General features: G+C 32.2%; 2 protein-coding genes across 2 annotated transcripts; both read left to right on the top strand.

The window, feature by feature from the left end:
• Positions 1–1,834: 1,834 nt before the first annotated feature.
• Positions 1,835–3,320, top strand: LOC140832664 (bZIP transcription factor 44-like). The gene has a single exon (XM_073196799.1). It carries the CDS (start codon positions 2,550–2,552, stop codon positions 3,057–3,059), a length of 510 nt encoding a protein of 169 aa, XP_073052900.1. The 5' UTR covers positions 1,835–2,549; the 3' UTR covers positions 3,060–3,320.
• Positions 3,321–9,110: 5,790 nt separating this feature from the next.
• On the top strand, positions 9,111–11,264 carry LOC140831676 (uncharacterized). The gene is made up of 5 exons (XM_073195424.1): positions 9,111–9,404; positions 9,698–9,838; positions 10,101–10,220; positions 10,552–10,647; positions 10,944–11,264. Exons 1-5 carry the CDS (start codon positions 9,186–9,188, stop codon positions 11,058–11,060), a joined length of 693 nt encoding a protein of 230 aa, XP_073051525.1. The 5' UTR covers positions 9,111–9,185; the 3' UTR covers positions 11,061–11,264.
• Positions 11,265–12,967: the final 1,703 nt, after the last annotated feature.

The raw sequence follows: 12,967 nt of genomic DNA, 5'->3' as shown, positions 1-12,967 counted from the left end.
TCGGTTAATCTGACAATTTAATTTGATATATAATTTTCTACTGCTATCCATGAATTCAGTGATCCGTAATTGTCATGAACGATTGGTACATGAGTAGCGATAGATTAGGTGTGTTGTGCTATCATAGCATATTTAATCTGAATAAATCAACAAAACTCGATCTATCAATTGCAGCTATCTCGGTTGTTAGATTTAGGATTAACTGTTTTCACAAAACGAAAATGCTATTTTTAATTAATATGGAACGCTATCGTGCCCAGTTAATTATTAATAAGTTTTGACTGGATGCTGGGTTTGGTCAATTAAATTAGGAAAACGCAAGAATTTTAGCGGCCATCCCTATAATTCTAAGGTTATTTGCTTGTATCTGCATGAATAAATATATGTTAGCCGATGAACAGTGATACAATTGAATAGTGAAAATTCCCTTGAATCAGTTTGGTAATTTAATTCTCGTTTAGATTTATTATTTTCTATTGCTTTCTAATTTTAGTTTTAATATTTTATTAAATTCATATCCAAAAATCCCCCTTTTATTTGCACTTTTACTCGAAAGAAATCACCCCCCGTTCCCTGTGGATTCGACCCTGCTCACCATTATACTAATTTCATTTAAAGAGTAGGAATTTAAGTTTGGTGGCACAACGACAGCACACCAGTTTGTGGAAATGAAATTGAGGTTTGGCTATGTTACACTTAAAGAAAAATATTAATTCCATAGAATAAGGGAGAACTCTAATTACATTTTGTACATACATGATATTCAGTGCGTTTAACTTTGAATAATTTGTGAAAATGGAGTTTGTTTAAATAAAGTGTAAAAAGATTTGAAACACCAAATATGGCGAAATATTTCATCTCGTTGAAGTAATTAACCACAACATTCTTGCCTCGATTTAATTTGACATACACAACACGCGAACGTCGGCACGCTAATATATTTTGTACTATAATATGTAAAAATGATACAATGAATATCATGATGCGATAATATATTTATAAAATGACCACATCGCTCTTAATATAAAAAACATTAAATAAACTATAAATTTAATAATAACAATAAATTATTTTACTTAAAGAAATATTCCATTTATTTTTCAGAAAATTTGATAAAAAAAATATATATTATCTTTAAAATTGTTTAAATTAAATTACTTAATATTAAAATAGAAAAAAGTTAACAAATCTCAATGTGATGTGTGAGCCCAGGAATATCTTGGGGAGCATTTTTGCGGTAAAATCTAGAACGTTAAAAAGAAAGATGCGCATTGATTTCAGTAAAAATGTTACAGCTGGAGTGGCAGTTGTACGTCTGTTAATAGTTCACTGTCCACCACCACATGTCCGGTTTTTATTAGCTACCCACTTATCTTTATCTATTCCATATATTTTATGGCAAAAACTTAGACGGATATTTTATTTAGGTCATCCATGAAAAAATATTATTTTTATGTTAGAGTATTATTTTTTATTGTGAATATGAGTAGGGTTAACCTGTCTCACAGTTTATGATCCGTGAAACGATCTCATATGAAACTCACTCATATTTTATATATATAAAAATTAAATGATAAATCATAATTATTTGTTCAATCAAATATTTTTATTTATTTAATAAATAATATTTATATTAAATAATAAATCATGATCACTTTTTCGATAATGATATATTGATAAATTATCATGATTAATAGAGAAGTGACATCTACCAAACCCACATGTCCCATCAGTCACTAGGAGATTCCAAACTCTCCTTTCACTTTTCCCCCAATTTTTCACTTTTTTCATTTCCCACCATTTAAAAACAATGAATTCCTGTCCTTTTTCTTGATTTTCCGTGAACTTTCTTGATTTTCTTGTCTACCTTTCCTCCTATATAACGATCCCATCTCCAACCTCAAAAACCTCTTCCTCTTCTCTTTTCTCTCCTTCCTATAGGTTCTCCTTCTTTAGCTATACTGTTATTCTGCCTCTGCCTTTTCTGGGCATCATTCTTCGTTTTGTGGGGGAGATTCTGCTCCATTTTGGGCACTGGGTTCTTGAATTGTATTCCTCTTCAGATTTCTGCCGGAAAAAAGGTGAAATATTCTGGGCTAGTTCCTGGCCTGATTCTTCGTTTGTTGGTGAGATTATCCTGTTCGATTTAGGGATCTGGGTTTCTGTTTTGGGGGATTTGTGACCCTTTAATCTCGAGATTTCGGCTGTTACTCTGCCGAATCAGAAAGAAATTGTGGGTTCTTAGATTTCTGTAAAAAGCATCGTTCTTTATGCTGATGATAATATTGATCTCGATGTTTAAGATTCATGTCTCCTGTAGTAAGTGAAATCATCCGTTCTGGTTTTATGATTAATTCCTCTCTCAGGCGCCGGACCCATCTTGTTCAATCTTTCTCGGTTGTTTTCCTCTACTGGTTCTACGTTTTCTCATAAATAACTCTTAAAAAACAACTTCGTAGTAAATAAAATATCTCATCATATAGTATATAACCTAATCTTGATATCTGAATGAAAAGAATTTGATAATTTAAACACCAAAAGAAAAAAAAATGTCTTCTTCAAGTGGGACTTCGTCCAGTTCACCGCAGATTCAGAACTCCGGTTCAGAGGGAGTAGATTTGCTGAAGGCCGTTGATCAGAGGAAGAGGAAGAGAATGGAGTCGAACCGGGAATCTGCCAGGCGGTCGAGGATGAGAAAACAGAAGCATTTGGATGATCTGATGGCGGAGATTACTCAGCTCACCGAAGGAAACAGCCAGATTTTGACCAACATAAGTGCCACCACGCAACACTATGTGAATCTTGAGGCTGAAAATTCAATCTTGAGGGCTCAAATGATGGAACTCAGTCAAAGACTCCATTCTTTGAATGAGATTCTTGATTTCATCAGCTCCTCCTCCGCCGCCGCCACCGTCTCAGCAGGAGGCGGCAGCTGTGTGTTTGAGGCTGATGAGTTTCAGCATCTGGGATTTGCTGATGGTTTCTTGAACAATCCATGGAACTTGATGGGACTTGATCAACAGCCTCTAATGGCATCTGTGGAGATGTATGATTATTGAGAATATGGAATTTTTTAGATTTGAGTAAAAACAAAAACATGTATGACAGTATGAGCTAGATTTCTTGTCCATATCCATGGGGTGAAATTATTGGTGGTTTGAAATTTTAGTTTTTGTATTTTTTTGGGAAGTTAGTATTTGGGGTTTAATGATATTATATTATATTACAATGTATAAATAATTAGTGCAAGTTGTGTCATGCCTTGAATGGATCACTCATATTGTTGGTATTAAATGAATGGTGTAGTCTTGTTTTATTCATCATCGTTACTTTTTTTAATATATCCTCTCTTTGACTTTGAGGTTAGATAAATTTGTTACTTTTAGGTTTCTCATTAGTGTGTTAGAATTGTTTTATGAGTCTGAGATGATTCTTGAAACTAAGTGGAACAGTGAGTTTTAGAATTACTTTATTTTAAAATAAAATTATCTAATTATTAACTTTTAAGTAGGGTGTTGTGTAGATAACGTGCCTTCATGAGTAGATATGGCAAATTTTTCCACATGGTTATGGGCTTCGTGAAAAAAAAACCGGAAATGAGAATGGAGATCTCGGATTTTTTCGAGTTCAGGAGTTTTTTTAAAATCTCTGAAATAATTCGAGCCAACATCTTTGAATTCGTCCTGAAAATGATATTAACAGTAATAATATTATTAATATAACATTTATCATTAATAATAGTATAATAATAAATTCGGGTTCAGGGATTTCCCGAACAACCCTCACCCTATTTTATTGATATTCTTGAAACAGAGATGAGGAAGGAGATGATGATTTAATGATGAGATGACAAACTCGTCCCCGCTCCGCCACGTTGTCTTCTCTATTCATGAGCGGTTGATCGAACATTGGCTCGAGTAGTTCCAACATCCAGCAATTAACTAAATCAAGCTAGAATACAACATTTTACTAGCTATATTTTGGGTCATCAATCGATTCATTCAACTTAAGATGTGATATTAAAACATTTGAATTATTTTTATTGAAATAGTTAGATAAATCGTGTAATTTCTATAAATTTCATTTTATGCTACATCCAAAGAGATATAATACTATAGCTATATATGGTATATCATTGGATTCCAAATTTAAACGTTTTAGTCCCTTCATATATGAATAAAATCACATTTTATAGTTTAAAACGTGTATCACCCAATATAATATAGCATCCCTTCGAATGTAATATATGGAAATCCAACTAATGCAATAAATATTTCAAGATACATATTTCCTAAAAATCATTGATATAAGGAGCGTTTGTCCTTTGGGTTTTGTTCAAGGTTTCGATGTCAAGGGTTTACTCCATGCACATATATTGAAATTGTTTTCAATTAATCTGAAATTCAGTTGAATTTTTCTATTTTAAAAATCAAGGAATATAAAATTATAAATTTAAAATTCATCGATCCAAACCATAAAATAACTACACGTAGAGTGCAAATTATTCTCGAGTTTATATTTTTTTAATGGATGATGGGATTTATTTTAAAATTACAATCATGATCCATAGACATGAGGTGCCCACCTTAGTGAACTACCATTAAACCAACACGTACGTGTCAATATATTTTGAGGGCGGTGGTTAGGCCGGCAATTATTGGGTTAATTATTGTCTATATTCTAATGAATTATTATTATTTTTTTATGGACTAATCTAGATATTATTAGAAATTTATGTTGCCTTTTCTTTTATAAGAATAATTTTGGATTATTAAAATAATATTTGTGATAGTGTTATAAAATTTAATTTATTGTGCATATATTAGGTTATTTTTGGTCCTCACATGAAGCATACTAGAAAACCATCCCTGCCAAAAGTTTATTAGAGTTGTCGATGTCAATTTCGTATCGTACATTTCAATTTTGATATTTTCTTTAAGGATGTATTTGGTTTGAGTAGATTAAACAAGAATAAATTAATATTCAAACATTATCTAATATTTGGTTAAAATTTTAGATATTTTACTAATCAATTCGACTCGGTTTAAGATCCATTTTGTTGATAACTATTTGACTAACAAATCAAGTGTGGTACACTATCAAATCTCAATAAATTACATTTTTCTCCTCTTATTTCTTAAAGTGTTAAAGTTATTTATTGAATATAAAATTTATTTTAGAGTGTTATACGTTAGATGTCGATCCTGATATTTAATATCATTATTATTTAATTTGATTTAAACTTTAAAAAATATAAATATTTATTTTTATTTTGAAAAAATCACGGATCTTAATCCGTGAGACGGGTCAACCCTACCTATATTCACAATAAAAATTAATACTCTTAGTATAAAAAATAATATTTTTTCATGGATGACCCAATTAAGAGATCCGTCTCACAAATACGACCTGTGAGACCGTCTCACACAAGTTTCTGCCATTAATAATATATCAATCTTGTTATCTATAGCATAATCAATCATTTATTTATCTCATCACTTGTACCAAACATACCCTGAAAGTATTAATATGGTGATGAAACTGCATATATTTTGTTTATATGCGGGTTGCGTAAGAAAAAAAACCAAAATTACAAACAAAAATAATTAACAAAAATTGAAATATGACAATATAAATTACCAAATCATACAATTTTGAGAGTACAAATTTTTTATAAAATTATTAAAGCAAATTATAAGGAAGAAAGTAAAAAATATAATTATTTTTAAATTATTGATGATTGAGGACTCTCAATTCATACCGTAATTACCGAAATTACCGAAAATAATCATACCGTACCGACATTTTTTTAGTATACCACATTTTTCGGTATATCGAATTTTTTTTCGGTATCATTATGGTATTGGTGTGAATTTTTCCATAGAAAAATTTCGGAATTCCGGTATCGGTACCAATATGAATTTTTGATATCGATATTTTTGCCACGGTATACCGAAAATCCACCCCTAATTGAGAGTACAGTAGCACCCACTCACCTGTGAGTCGTTCCGGTTCCGTGACCTCATCATTATAATAATTAAATCACTTTCACAGCTTTAATAAATTTCAGTTTGCAGCCTTTTCGTTTAGTCGGTGCGAATTACCATTTTTTTTTTAAAAAAATAAACAAAGAACTTTATTTTACACATATCGTACGACATAAAGAGCATATGTAGATTTAGGTAAAGCATCTTACGATCTTGTCCGAATCCAGATATTATTTCCTAAAAATCAAAACCCTAACTTTTATTCGATTACAGCTGTAATAGAGTATTCAAAATAAAAAATAAATTACAGTTCGATGTCATTTTGTAAAGGGTAAAAACTTGTGTGAGACGGTCTCACGAGTGATATTTGTGAGACAGATCTCTTATTTAGGCCATCTATGAAAAATATTATTTTTTTATGCTAAAAGTATTATTTTTTATTGTGAATCTGGGTATGGTTGATCCGTCTCACAGATTAGGATCCGTGAGACGGTCTCACATGAGACCCACTATTTTTAAAGATAGAAAATCGAAATGAAATCAGAAAAAAAAAAGAGTGAATTATCTGATGAAAAAGCAAAAGGATCGATCAAGAAATGAATATTGATTTCTTTGATGACAAGATTGTATCAAAATTTAAGAATGGTTTTGCTAATACTACAAATTTTTTTTCCCGTTAACATAAGAAGAAATAATTTATAGGTAGTTCAAACTACAGTGGTATGTTCTTCTTTCCAAGTGGTAGATGGTAAAATTTATTCTTTATTTAAATTTTTATTTATATAATATTGTTTATTGAATTATAGAGTTTTATCTTTCTATATCATATATATTTATGATAAGAACTCTAACTGTGATATTATTGTTTTAAAAAATTTATTTTTTAATATAACCATTTTCCATATCTTGCAAAAAAATTTATGAATTAAACTCTAGGGCAAATGAAACTTTGTGAGAGGGAGATGTGTGAGAGAGACATCGCAGGAACAAGCACGAGAATTAAAAATTTATATCGAAGAGATCGAGTGCTCAAATTAAGACGTATTGCTGTGTTTTCATAGAATGTTGAAGACAGACATACACAATATCTGATTGCAGTGCTGATTAGTGTGTTGTTTAGAAAAAAAAAATCGGTTTCACAAACGCTACGTCCATAGTTTTGGTTATTTATTTTTCTTTATTCACTAGTATTTATTTTGTAAAATGACAAGTTATTCTAGTACATATTTTGTCATGACGTACCATACAAGCGTGTTAACTTGTACGTAATTATTTTTGTTTAATTTTATTTACTTAAAGTTTTGTTTGTTGAAAAATTCCGCTGCATGTTGTGTTAGGTATAAATACACCACACACAATAGTTAACTCTGAAACACACAGTCACTTTATCGCAGAATACTTTTATGTCATACAACCAACCTTAGCATAGAAGGTGAGGCACCGAGTGGTGGCATGTTTTATCCATCTCTTCCTCCTTTTCTTCCATTTAGCTTCTGGCCTACTCTGTTGTCCAAACTCATCATATATAGAAATCACAGCCCAAAAAAATTGTGGACCATGGATAGTCCATGTCGGGATTGGCTTTTTCTATGCATGTGGAGTTCCTGAATCTGTATGTCATTAATTTTGTGCTTTCCTCAACTTTAACATGACGTTTTGATGGAATAATCAGGATAATTTTTTTCTATAGGATCGGGTTTGGGGAGTGTTTTTGTTTTTGTTTTTTTGTTTTTTTTGTGATTATGATTTTATATCGATTTTTGCAGTTTTAATTTCCATCGATTTGCATAATAAATTTCTAGTCCTACTTGATCTGTTGGAAACTGGATCAAGAGATTTTATTTTCTCAAGCATTTTTTTTGTTCTTGCACTACTTCCACACATAGAGACATGATCACATTTCTCATTTTCTTTGGAATTTTATTGGCTAAAATACACTCAGTTAACCGAGTGAAAATGATTTTTTTAGTCCATTAACCTGTTCAATATAATGTCGGGTCATAATTAAACCAAAATCGGTTTGCATTCAAGTGAATACAAAACATGGAGTAGATTAAATATAAACAAACTATAAATTTATAAATGCGATCCAATAGAGAAGAATATGCTTATTTTAATTTTTTCGGTGAGAAAACCAAAGAGAAATAGGGAAATGAGAGGATAGCCGAAGTGTAACGACGAGAAAATACATTTTTTTTAGTCATGTTAACAGAAAATTTAAATTTTTAGTCTTGAAAAGTGTATTTTTTCTTTTCATTTTCTGTAGTATTACAATAAATTTTTATTTTTAATCATGTAACTTGGTTTTTTTTTTTTTTTTTTTCCATATAAACAATTAACATATTAAAGATAGGATTTTTCACGTTTATTTTGAAACCATTTCTTCTAAACTAAAAATTAAATTATATTGCCTAAGCTTTCATTGCCGTGTTCTCTATCTTGCTCTCTGTCCTAACACCATGACAAGCCAGTAAGGTATATGGGTTTCTTCGAAGATTTTTTCCAGAAGAGACTACTTTAGTCGATTGAAAGACTTTTTTTTAACAGCTGATGGGAACTGTTCCAACATGCACCAAAACAAAATAAAAGCACTATTTCTTTTTGGTAACACTACAAGAAAAAAAGGCCTACAACAACCGTGTAGTAGGTATTTAAAAACCGTTGTCGTAGGTATTTAAAAACCGTTGTCGTAGGTATTTTAAAACTGTTGTTAAAGCCCTTGTGGTTAAACAGTGCGATCAAAACTAACGGTTATAATCTCAACTTTTGTATTTCGTTTTCTCATTATATTATTATTTGGAGTATATCTTTTGGTTCTACCAAAAAAAAAGTTTCATGTGTTTGCGACAAAAAACTTTGAAATGTATTTTATATTCTAAAATTATAATGTTTTTCAACATTTATGGTTTCTACATGCTGCTCAATAGAGATCCAGTCGATATCGTGGATCTGTCAACCACTCTTGCAAGAAACTGTGAGAAAATTCAACCATTATATTAATTCAAGAAGATTGTCTACCAATATAGAAGTACGTATTGGCGCGTCGAAAATAACTGAAGTAGGTAACAGTTGGAAGATTGAAAGCTTTAAAAACCAACCTGCCCCACATATACAACCTGCATCAAATGACCAAAACCATTCATTTCATAACACGTCCAAAGCTCTCTCTTTAGGGATTTATTTTAATCAAGATATTGGATGGAGGATTACGCAGCAAAATTGATTGTTTTTGGTGGGATTTCATGGACATTACTGTTTCTGTTGGCGAGAAAAGTGTTCCCAAGACGTTCTTTTGATTTCAGCAATCGTATTGTTTCCACAGTTCATGCTTGTTTGGCTGTCATTTTGGCTTCTTCCTCTGTTCAAGATTGGAGATGCCCGGTTTGCCCTTTGGCCTCTAAGTCTTCTCCTAGACAGGCGAGTTATATATTTTCAACATCTGTTACGTTTAATTAGCTCAAAATTTTACTCCTAGTTGAGTTCTGCTAGCCTACCCCTGAAGTTGTGTTTCTGATCGAAATTCTTGGATCTGCCTCCATACATGTTCAAGAAACAGCAGTTTTGTTCGGCATTGCACGCTAGATTATCAAGATTCAATTTTTGCAGGAAATTTTCTATGTTGAGAAGTGGAATTTCCATCCCAGTATATTTTTTATAATCGAAAGAAGTTAATATATTTGAGGGATTAATTCTTGGAGAATATGAAACAGATGCAAACACTGGCGGTGACAGTTGGATATATGCTGTATGATTTGGTGTGCTGCCACTTTGACAAAAATGTCAAGATTGACAACACTGTTCATCATTTGGTCAGCATCGTCGGAATCTGGTCAGGACTTGAATATCAAAGGGTAATCTCAAATTTATAGTTGACGCGACTTCTTGTCGATGAGAAAAAATCATCTCAAGAATGGCATGAAATTAAATTTCCCCACGTTCCTCTGTATTCTAACAACGATATCTAAAGAAACTTAAATAATTAAGGGAAGTTTTCTGAAAATATACATGTAAATTTTACATGTTTATGCATGTATATTTCTGGAAAATAGGACAGAATGTCCCTGTATTTCTTGGTGCTATCATATGACGAATTGTGCCGTATTTACAATGTAGTGTGGATCAGAGATGGTGGCAGCTTTGTGGGTTACGGAGATGTCTAGTCCATTCCTTCACTTAAGGGAGCTTCTTAAAGAACTTGGATACAAGGACACCGACCTCAATTTAGCTGCCGATGTACGTCGGTTCTTTATATATTACAATAAATAAGTTAGAGTAAATTGCAGATTTAAAATAAACACACGAGGTCACCTGTGAGATTGAATTCAAATAATAACTTGTGGATAAATTTAAAACGAGAGATAAGGGAGACTATAGAAGTGGAAATGTGAAGGAGCATCAGTGTCCACACTTGAAAAAATACCAGATTTTATTAGTCTTGGGGATTTTCCCTTTTTTATTTATATCAATATTATATGTATGAATTTTTTATGGATTCAAAATTTAGAAATTTCAATATATTGTTGTTAAATATTGTGTTCAATAATTGGATTCTTCATTTGTGCAGATATTATTTGCATTGATTTTCACTTTTGCAAGGATGGTTGGAGGACCATATATCACCTATGTCACTTTATCAGCTGACAATCCATTTCTGATCAAGGCAATCCTCTGACTTGGAGCCGTATTTTAGACCCTACAATCATTAAGAAACTGGGTTTAAATGAAATTGTTGGAACAAAAACTTCATTGGAAATTATTGTATATATTTATTAAGCAAAATATAGAATTAAGGGAAAACTGCGAGTCTATCCAAGCACAGCACAAACACAGTGCACGTACTTTTAAGGTGAACTCGGAATTTTTTTTTTAAGCGAAACGAGTAAAGTTGGATTTGATTTGGAAAAGTTCTCAAGTTTTTGAATCACAATTTGATCGGATTTTGTTGGGTATTTTCAGGCAATGGCGTTGGGGCTACAGCTGGTGAGTGCATTTTGGTTCTACAAGATTGTAAGGATGGTTATGTACAAATTGTCTAGAAGGACCACTTTGTCCAAGAAACTTGCCACCAGCTAATGAAATTTCAGTTTGTGTCGAAGAAACAAGAAGAGAGGAAGAAAATTCCCATATTTCAAATTTTTTAATCTGAAAGTGGAAGGCATATATGAGTTTTCCATGTAATAATTACATTCAATGGATTGTACGTAGTAGCTATATATAACATCAGGCGCTCCTATAATTCAACGTATGTGCCCAACAAATTTGTAGTGCTTCACAGAGTAAGTCACCACTCACCAGATATGAGAGAAGCCACTACATTCACAAAGATCAAGTCTTGACGATAAAAAATGTGAATATCCGTTTATATTTGCAAGTTAAGGAGTTTGTGGCATATTTGAGACGTGTTTGTGGCATATTTGAGACGTGCCTTCATGAGCTAACGAACATGTGAGAACCCGAATTTCCAGCAAAAGATAATATTCAGAAGCTGGTATTTTTCCAACAGACATGTAGTTTCCAGCAGCAGAAGAGCAAGAAACCAGCAGCAGTAGAAGAACGAGAAAGCAGCAGACAGTTACTGGTTCTGCTCAGGACTTGTAACTGAAGCATTTAACATAGAATAAAGGCGGATAATAGCATATTATGGTCATTAATTGGAAGGCTAACAGTCGAATTTCGGCCTATAAATAGCACCCTCAAGTCTCTGAAATGGGTTACATAAGATTTGAGAGTATCACTTAAATTTCGAGTTAAGAAATAGTGTCTTTGTCAAGCAGCAAAATCCAGTAGCGAGAGCAGCCAAATTCCAGTAGACTTCAACCGAAACTTTATAGCAAATCACGATAAGTGGGCTTATGTATAAATATCTTGAAATCAGTTTGTAATATCTGTTTTAAAGCATAGTTTCTGTATGTTTGATTTATGATATCTGTTTCGAAGCACTGAAACTCCCTAGTGAACTAATGGTAGGAATATATATTCTGAACATTTCTGAATTCTGATTCTGATTCTGATTCTGGCCTCACCTCTTAGAGGAGAGAACATATAGGGGAGTGATATCAGTTTAGCCATGAAATTCACTAACGTGCTCAGTGCTTACTAATTTCTGATTTCTGTCCTGAAACTGTGATATCTGAATTCTGATTTCTGTTCTGAAAAGACGAGTTTCTGTATATTATTGTATTACTGTTTTGTTGAAAATGGTTTCGAAAATTGGGACTTATTCCAGCCCCTGCTTACTGAGTGACAACCATATCACTCACCCACTAAACCCATCTCAGATAAGAACGGGGAAGAAATACTAGAAGAGAAAGAGCATATCCAGTTCTGGTGCTGGTGAAGAAGATTATTGTTTTCAGTTTATGTTATGTTAATTCCGCTGTATCTGTTAAGGCAATGTTATGTCTGGTTTTATATTTCCGCTGTAAAACATCAGTATCAGAGTTGTAACAGACAATTGATTTATTTCGTAATATGAATAAAAGAATGGTTTCTGAATTCTGTACTCTGAGGCTTGTTGTTGTCGAATGTAAATTTGAGAGCAACGCCGGTGTCAACCAACCCCCGTCACGGGACGTGACAGAACATCTGTTAGGATCAATCGCTTACTATTAAGTCAATATTTATAGATGTTAACCGTCGGTATTTGGTATATTTTGTTCAACATAAATTATAAAGATTATATGAGAATTTAGTCGTGTATCAGATTTAAATGTTGTTCAATTGTCATAACATTTGACACAACGCTTTTTCTCCAGAATGGACAATCACTTCTAATGCCAGCCTATAATCTTTAACGAGATCCTCATAATAGGCCAGGTCAACCTTGGCTTGAAGTATAAAATATGTTTATCCCAACATATCTGTATTATTCTCATTCATATATGCTTAATCCAACATCTTTTCCTTCAAGAAGTATAAAAATATGTTTATCGAGAAACTTAAATTTATGATCTCGCTCTGATACTAATTATTGGGATCAA

The sequence above is a fragment of the Primulina eburnea genome, chromosome 5, assembly GCF_022965805.1.
Source record: "Primulina eburnea isolate SZY01 chromosome 5, ASM2296580v1, whole genome shotgun sequence".
In the NCBI taxonomy this organism is placed as follows: domain Eukaryota; kingdom Viridiplantae; phylum Streptophyta; class Magnoliopsida; order Lamiales; family Gesneriaceae; genus Primulina; species Primulina eburnea.
The sequence above is the reverse complement of the archived record's forward strand: the minus strand, read 5'-3'. Positions and strand labels throughout refer to the sequence as shown.